The 7,578-nt window shown below is 42.3% G+C and overlaps 2 protein-coding genes across 6 annotated transcripts in view; one reads left to right on the top strand and one right to left on the bottom strand.

Annotated features, from left to right (window-relative positions):
• Positions 1 to 1,563: 1,563 nt before the first annotated feature.
• eef1a1l3 (eukaryotic translation elongation factor 1 alpha 1, like 3) lies at positions 1,564 to 5,317 on the bottom strand. Its single transcript, XM_006634359.3, has 7 exons — positions 5,080 to 5,317; positions 4,641 to 4,820; positions 4,172 to 4,468; positions 3,926 to 4,076; positions 2,978 to 3,234; positions 2,023 to 2,257; positions 1,564 to 1,906 (listed from the first exon to the last, which is right to left on the bottom strand). Exons 1-7 carry the CDS (start codon positions 5,221 to 5,223, stop codon positions 1,791 to 1,793), a joined length of 1,380 nt encoding a protein of 459 aa, XP_006634422.1. The 5' UTR covers positions 5,224 to 5,317; the 3' UTR covers positions 1,564 to 1,790.
• Positions 5,318 to 7,445: 2,128 nt separating this feature from the next.
• Positions 7,446 to 7,578, top strand: part of fam49bb (family with sequence similarity 49 member Bb) — a 68,037-nt gene continuing 67,904 nt past the window's right edge. For 3 of the 5 annotated variants that reach the window (XM_015354488.2, XM_015354492.2, XM_015354493.2), the window contains exon 1: positions 7,446 to 7,555. The gene's annotated coding sequence lies outside the window, so the exon portion shown is untranslated. The remainder of the gene's footprint in view (positions 7,556 to 7,578) is intronic. The other 2 variants (XM_069191058.1, XM_015354491.2) reach the window with 2 other exon arrangements.

Genomic DNA, 7,578 nt, shown 5'->3' with positions numbered 1-7,578 from the left:
TGACTTCATGCCTCTTTTGTACCCAACAGCCCTGACTGGCAGTGACATGAGGCTCATCCATCCATTTTTTAACCTCTTGATCCAAGGCAGGGTTGTGGACACCAGAGGCTGTCAAGCAATGGGCGCAAAGCAAGATGTATCCAAGACAGGATACTGTACCAGTACATCACAGGACACATACTACCACAGACAATGCATAACTGCACCAGGGCCAATTTTACTGGCAGCCAATTAACCTACCACTATTGTCTTTGGACATGGAAGAACTGGAAGCCCCTGCAGGAAATCCATACATGGAGAGACCATACAAACTCCACAGAGATAGCACCCCAGCTCCAGAATTGAACCCAATGCTAACCACTGGGACACCAGCTATAAGAGGTCTTTCTCTTCAAGGTCTAAGGTAAAATGGAGCACTGGGCAGTTCAAAGTAAATCTAAAGCTCTTCCTCATGCAGTCATGGTATTAGGAAGTTTAATAAAGCCCTGTTACTGGTAAAGGGCATCAATTACAACCTTTGTCTTCAGAGGTTGACAAAGAAGGATATTTTAAAACTATTTGATTTGGCAGGGTAGTGCAGTGATATTCACTGGACTGTAGGGCTTCCCTCCCCATCAAAACTCAATACATGTTAAACTGTGCATTGCATCAAACCGCTTTTTCAAGGTCTTTAGCTACCAAGAAGCTGAAATTACACACTGAAATACTTCAGAGTACTCTGGCAGAGGTACTTAAAACTGTTTAATTAAGCTTTTTTCCCCAGTTGCTTTAAGCTCTTACAGGGGTACTGCAGCATCTCCATCTACAGTATATTTGAATTGGAGATATTAAATTGACCTACTGTACATCTGACAGATTAGCTCTTGCTTTGCCATCATGATCTGCCCATTTGAAGAAAGCAAGTAGGCCTTTAGCACTGGCCCTCTTGGTAACAAGAGCTATTAAAGCCGGCGGAAAAACCATTAAATTGCGATACAAAGCAAGAATACTCCCAGGGATGTAGCTAAAGCTTGAAGCAATAAACTGGTTATTGCAGAAGGCTTTTCTGTGCTTTGGTTATAAGCAAATTCAGCAACTACCAAGGAGACATACTCAAGTTTCTTTAATCTTCTGGGTGGTGCCAGAGGAGATGTACATGTATTGCTGATTTTTGTAATTTAGTACCACATCGGTCTTTGAGTCCATCACCTTCAACATATCCCCCTCCCATTTTATTTCCCAATTTTGAATACACTACTGTAGGGAGATGTAGGCCAGTGTTTAAGGACAAGTGAGCCCATTTTCTAATCTGATCATTAGAGACCATTTCTCTACTGCTTAGAAAAGAAGCCAAGTCTGCTCGGGTTTAATCAATAAACCCACCCTTTCCAACAGCAGCTTAAAGCCACTTCTTTAAACCTTGTAGATAAGTATATACTGTTGGACCAGTTAATCCTTTGTTCAAATCCTGGGAGAAATTTAAAGATTGAATCCTCCATCTACAGAATAGGGTAATAAGGAGGGGGAGGGGAAATCTTAAAACTACTCCCCACCTTAACTTTATAAATGAGTAGACAAAAATGCTCCAGTGAGAGTTTTATTTACTGAACAGAGCTCAAACCACATTTGGAACAAATTCCCTATAATCAAAGCCACAAAATGAAATTGAAAATAAACAGCTTCCTGTACTGCAAACTTAAAGTGCTTATGTTAACAGATTCACAAAACCCCCATGGTCTAGAACCAAGAACTCAGGTCAGACTTTCATTCACAAGCTCCGAAACATTTCTATCCAGCACGGTCAAAAACAGTTATTTAAGGGATTGGGTTTTCTGGACAGATTTCTTTGGGTTCCCATTGACCTTCTCTACCGATTTGATGACCCCAACTGCAATGGTCTGCCTCAGGTCCCTGGCAGCAAAACGACCTACCAGAAAAAAAAAAAGGAAGTGGCATTTTCATTAGGAAAACAAGATTCCTAGAGTGCAAGGAGCACAGATGGCACAAACATTCCTATGATGAGAATAGAAATTTAGTGCTCACCTAAAGGAGGATAATTGAAGAAGCTCTCAACACACATTGGCTTGTTTGGTACCAGGTTGACAGTAGCGGCATCTCCAGATACCAGGACCTGAGGGTCATCTTCGAGTTTCTGCCCAGACCTCCGGTCAAGCTTCTCCCTCAGCTCCGCAAACTTGCAGCTGATGTGGGCTGTGTGGCAGTCGACAACTGGAGAGTAGCCTGCTTTGATCTTGCCAGGATGGTTCAAAATGATAACCTATTAAGAGGAGTAGGGGAGGGCAGCAGTTAATGTGACAAAGGTGGTCAAATGACACTTCTCCTCAGTTCCACCTTAAAAGAATGTTGAATAGTATATAAATGGCTTCCAAACCTAGTTCTCAAATGAGAACAGTTCTTGAGACTAAAATTGTTACAGGGTTCACACTAAATTACACATTTTTCAAGTCATTTGACCTTTTAAGAGCTGAAAGCAAAAATCTAAAAAGTGCCCCTAACAAACCTAAATTAATCTACGATTAAGAACACAGCTGGAACGCAAACCAAAAAGGTGGAACGACCTCTTGGGGATGAAGAAGGTGCCATTTCATTAAACTGAAATCCTGACTCTTCTGGGTTCAATTCTAGTGTACCATCTGTTTGGAGTTTGCATGTTCTCCTCAAGGGGTGATACCATTTCCCTCTACTTCCTAAACCTGCAATCTTTGTCCTCCCCAAGAGCGACCCCCTGATCCCGGTCTGCTGGCTGAATAGGGCTCAAAATGCCAAATCCTGATAATTTGCCATGATGCATGCGAAAGACTGTATAGTCCTTAAAGATCACATGACACAAATCAATAGGTTTAGTAATGGGAATGTTTAGGAAGTTTAGAAGGAATGTCACCATGAGCTATTTCAGCTGAAAAGGAAACCGTGGCAACTAGGAGACCCCATTGTTCTCTAGGACCAGAGGTTGACCATGTTGGATCGGAAGGGGTACCTGTGCAACAAAGCTGGAGACATCAGAGGGAGGGTCATGCTGAGCATTCCCCGCCACGTCCCCACGCCGCAGATTTTTCACCGAAACATTTTTGATGTTGAAGCCTATATTGTGCCCAGGGAGAGCAGTCTGGAGGCCTTGGTGATGCATTTCTATTGACTTAACCTCTGCAGTAAGTCTCGCAGGCGAGAAGGTCACCATCATCCCTGGCTTCAATATCCCCGTCTCAATTCTTCCTACTGGTACAGTACCAATACCTGGGGACATTGGAGAAGTGATAGGGATGCAAGAGTGTTGAGCATTTCCCATCGACTGTACAATTGCAGTCCTACAAGAGATGTAAACCATTTAAAAAAAAATTGACATTTAGGACTACAATGCTTGGATTTACAAGTTCAGTTATTTTTAGTCCTTGAAGCAATAAGCATAGAATGGTTACAATTGGCCTCAATACCATTGACTCTTATTCAGATGTTACTCAAAGAGCGGTTTTTTGTACTAGGAAGTGTACAAAGCAGATAAGCTTCCGAGATTATAAACAACTGGTTAAGTCCAAAAGCACTTTGTGGGTAAAAAAACAAAAGCTCATCAGGGTACCTGTGCTAATGTACCCATGATAATATTAGTGCCATTAGGAATACATATGCACCTTTGCATCTCCACACTTAGTTATGGATTAAAACATTGTAAGTCATGCATTAGTTCTCCCCATTTGAGTCATTCTCTACTAGAGTCACAAAAGGATGTACATTATAAAAAGGGAGATGACTAAATGGGAAAGCAGTCTGTTTCATTCCTGTATGACCAGTGTAAGACCAGACTGCCTCTCCAAACATTTGGCAACTTTGAGCAATAAACCCAGCTGCCATGCTGGCACATTCCTGGCTTGACCTGCAATGACTGCATAATGGATACTGTAAACTTCAAAGGATAGGTTAGAAACAATACCTCCTATCTTATAAACATCCTGTAAGGGCAACCTCAGGGGTTTGTTGACTGTGCGCACTGGGGGCAGAATCGAGTCCAGGACTTCAAGTAAGGTTTTGCCATTTGCATTGCCTTCCTTCCGTTTAATTTTCCACCCTTTAAACCAAGGCATCTTTTAAAAGGGTGGGGAGAAAAATAAATACACCATAAAAAGCCTTATGAGAAGATGCATGCCACAACTCAAGCATAAGCCAACATGCTAAATACCTTATTGGAGGGAGTCAGCATGTTCTCTCCAGCCCATCCAGAAACTGGCACGAAGGGCACTGCTGTAGGGTTATAGCCTATTTTCTTCACGTAGATGGTCACATTGCGAACCACCTCATCGAAGCGCTTCTGGCTGTAAGGGGGCTCCGTCACATCCATTTTGTTGACGCAGACAATGAGCTGCTTAACACCCAGCGTGTAAGCCAGCAAAGCATGTTCCCTTGTCTGGCCATTCCTGGAAATACCAGCCTCAAATTCGCCTCTGGCCGCAGAGACCACTAGGAGCGCAGCATCAGCCTAGAAGAGAGACTCAATCCGTACATACAGCGATAAGGGGGGTACAGAAGGTAACCAGAACACCCATTTAAAAAGAACGTAGAAATGACCTACTTGATGCAATTTGCACAACATTAGGTAAAAGTGCATCTAGACTAATCCATCTGGCCCAGTGTTTAAACTGCGAATTCACCTGCGATGTTCCGGTGATCATGTTTTTGATGAAATCGCGATGTCCCGGTGCGTCGATGATGGTAATGTAGAATTTGTGAGTATTGAACTTCATTAACGAGATGTCGATGGTGATGCCTCTCTCTCTCTCCGCCTTCAGTTTATCCAGAATCCAGGCGTATTTAAACGAGCCCTTTCCCATCTAGAAGGGGATACAGTAAAGTGGTGGTCCTTGCTGAATTTCATTTCATTTTTATATGGTCCTGGTTTTATATTAACATACTCAGAGCCGTTAAAAAGTCTTGCAATTACCAGTAGATTATATGGAACACTTTAGACGTAAATAGTTCCAAAAAAAGTGATGTGCCAAAAAACCCTACTGTACACCGCTCTTTATAGCCTACTTCACGATGGAATACCGTTAAATTCTCAAATAGTTTATGCATCAATAAAGGCTGTACCTGGCTTGCGGTCTTCTCGAACTTCTCGATAGTCCTGGGGTCTACTCCGCCACATTTATAAACGAGGTGACCAGTGGTAGTGGATTTTCCACTATCCACATGACCAATGATCACAAGGTTAATATGAACCCTATCCTTTGGCATTGTAAGACTACACCTACACGACTTTCGTCTCTTCAGCTGGTTTAGTTATACAAAACTTTCTATTAAAGAATTGCGTTCTCTCCTTTTCTCTCACGACAAAGGCTTTCGTCTGAGGCGATCCTTTTTTATAAAGCCTGAGACCTATTACATCACCTTGTTAAGTACAACGAGCGAATCATTACACTCACCTGTACTTGTCAGCGGATCTCGATTAGAACTGACCTCAGAGCATTTTAAGGAATTTAAAATGATACATGTGTGAGGGAAATCTGCCTTTTACGTGTGATTGGCAATAATGTAAAATGCTAACAACTCCGGATACAGATGCTCTATTATGAACATAGTTATCAAATATGTTTTTAACGTATTGGTACTTTTTGCATTATTATACTAGTGAATCAAAAACATCGCGCATCAGCTATGGTGAGCTCGCAGGTCAGCAAGTCAGGAGGGAAGTGCGATATTAACTATTGAATTTACAGGGACATTCTGGAGCTGGATTGCGCAAGCCAAAACTGAAATTTGCACAGAACCCCTGCTTTAGCACTCCTATACTATTACAGTGTCGTGGGATATTCTTCGAAAGATAAGGTCTATCTTTTGCATGTCGTGCAGAATTATCGGGATTCGGCATTTCGAGCCCTATTCAGCCAGCAGACTGGGACCAGTGGTCGCTCTTGGGGAGGACAAAGATTGCAGGTTTAGGAAGTAGAGGGAAACGGGATCACCCCTCGAGTAGAACATGCAAACTCCAAGCAGATGGTACACTAGAATTGAACCCAGAAGAGTCAGGATTTCAGTTTAATGATATAGCACCATCTTGGTCCCAACCAAGGTCCTAAGAGATTGTTCCACCTTCTGGTTTGTGCACCAGCTGTGTTCGTAATCGTAGGCTAATGATGTTAGGGGTACATTTTAGATTTGCTTCCAGCTCTAAAATGACTTTAGTAATTGGTGTTAACAATTTCTCAGTTTCAAGAACTGCTCTCATTCAGAAGTAATCTGAAATGTAACCAACTGGACCTCTGCAGAAAAAAGCTCATTGTGGGAGTGGTTGATACACGGCTGTTCCCTATTTTGGTTGAAAAATCAAGCGCGAATTGATAACCGCTCTAGAGCACAGCATTTCCTGTCACCATACTAAGGCATTTGTTGTCAATTCTGATCCAAGGAAAGACCGCCACCTACTGGTCCACCAACTATTTACAGAACCACAGAAATTAGATTAACGCACATGTCGGAGGCAAACTGAAGAAATGTAGCTTTTCACTAACATTAACAGCCCAAATACCATGCTGCGATGTGTGTCCTGGCAAATCCACTTTATGAAACGGCAACACTCTAAGTTCCTTGGGAATTAATATATTTGCATGCACAGTTTAATTACGCACTGATCAAAGCACACCAAAACGTAGCACTAGTATTACAGCGCTGATATTGTATTTCTGTAAACATCTACACATTTCTGCGTTTTGAGCGCGGAAGGACAGAATCGCTGCACCACGTCAAGCAAGAGTAGATGCTCATATCTGTGCAGATTCTCTACGCCCCAGTCGTGGCTGCAAAAAGGAACTGCGGGCGACCGTATGCTGCCGTCAACCAACAGTGTGTCGTAGAGGTCAAGTGGCCTTAATAATTACGTTATTTTAGCAGTATTGTTTTTGTTATACACATATAGTACAAGCACTTGCATCACCCGAGATAAAAATTCACGGAAGCTTCGAAAAGCCGGCACTATACTACCATCCTATACTACGAGGATGCAACCAGTGGGTGATCTCCGCAGTGCGTAAAAACGACTTTCCTGCGGACGCTTAACTGTATTTACGATTCAGGAACTGAAGTTTTAGTCTTGGCCCAATTAATCTAATTCAGTATCTTTAATGTCAGGGTCATTAAAATACATTTCAACAAGCTGTTGTGTTTTCTGAAAAAAAAAGGAAAAAAAGGGGCTTACAAATACAAGCAAATTAAAAGTGTGACCAGAGGACAAATCTTTTTCAGTTAACTAGCGGCCCGTTCCTCCCTCAGTTGTTCTTATTTACATTCATGTTAAAATCGGCTCTCCGAGGCTTCAGATGTGACACCTCTTCCTCTACCGACTCTCTGAATGAATCAATTCCTTTTATAGTTATCGCCTGTCTCTCTGTCTGCGTCCGTGCTGTGTCTGAACCTGTGTAACTCTATCACAATGACGTTAGAAATTGGCCAACCCGGAAACTGCAGACAGCTGAAAGAAGCACCGCTGCAAATTTCTCTTCTGCAAGCCCACTGTGATCGCGGAACGGAGACTTCCTTATTCATTCTCCGTTCATTGATTTCTGTTTTAAAGGTATGTTTTAAAGGTGTATTTTT

This window comes from Lepisosteus oculatus, chromosome 6 (genome assembly GCF_040954835.1).
Source record: "Lepisosteus oculatus isolate fLepOcu1 chromosome 6, fLepOcu1.hap2, whole genome shotgun sequence".
Taxonomy (NCBI): domain Eukaryota; kingdom Metazoa; phylum Chordata; class Actinopteri; order Semionotiformes; family Lepisosteidae; genus Lepisosteus; species Lepisosteus oculatus.
Note: the sequence above shows the minus strand (reverse complement) of the source record. Positions and strands in the feature narration are given on the sequence as shown.

Excerpts from the sequence above, each read along its gene's own strand:
- eef1a1l3 (XM_006634359.3), bottom strand. The coding sequence starts at position 5,223 with ATGCCAAAGGATAGGGTTCATATTAACCTTGTGATCATTGGTCATGTG. Across the intron at positions 2,258-2,977 it reads TCTCCAGCTTTGTTGCACAG|GTTATCATTTTGAACCATCC; the intron begins GTACCCCTTCCG and ends TCCTCTTAATAG. Across the intron at positions 1,907-2,022 it reads CTTCAATTATCCTCCTTTAG|GTCGTTTTGCTGCCAGGGAC; the intron begins GTGAGCACTAAA and ends TTTTTCTGGTAG.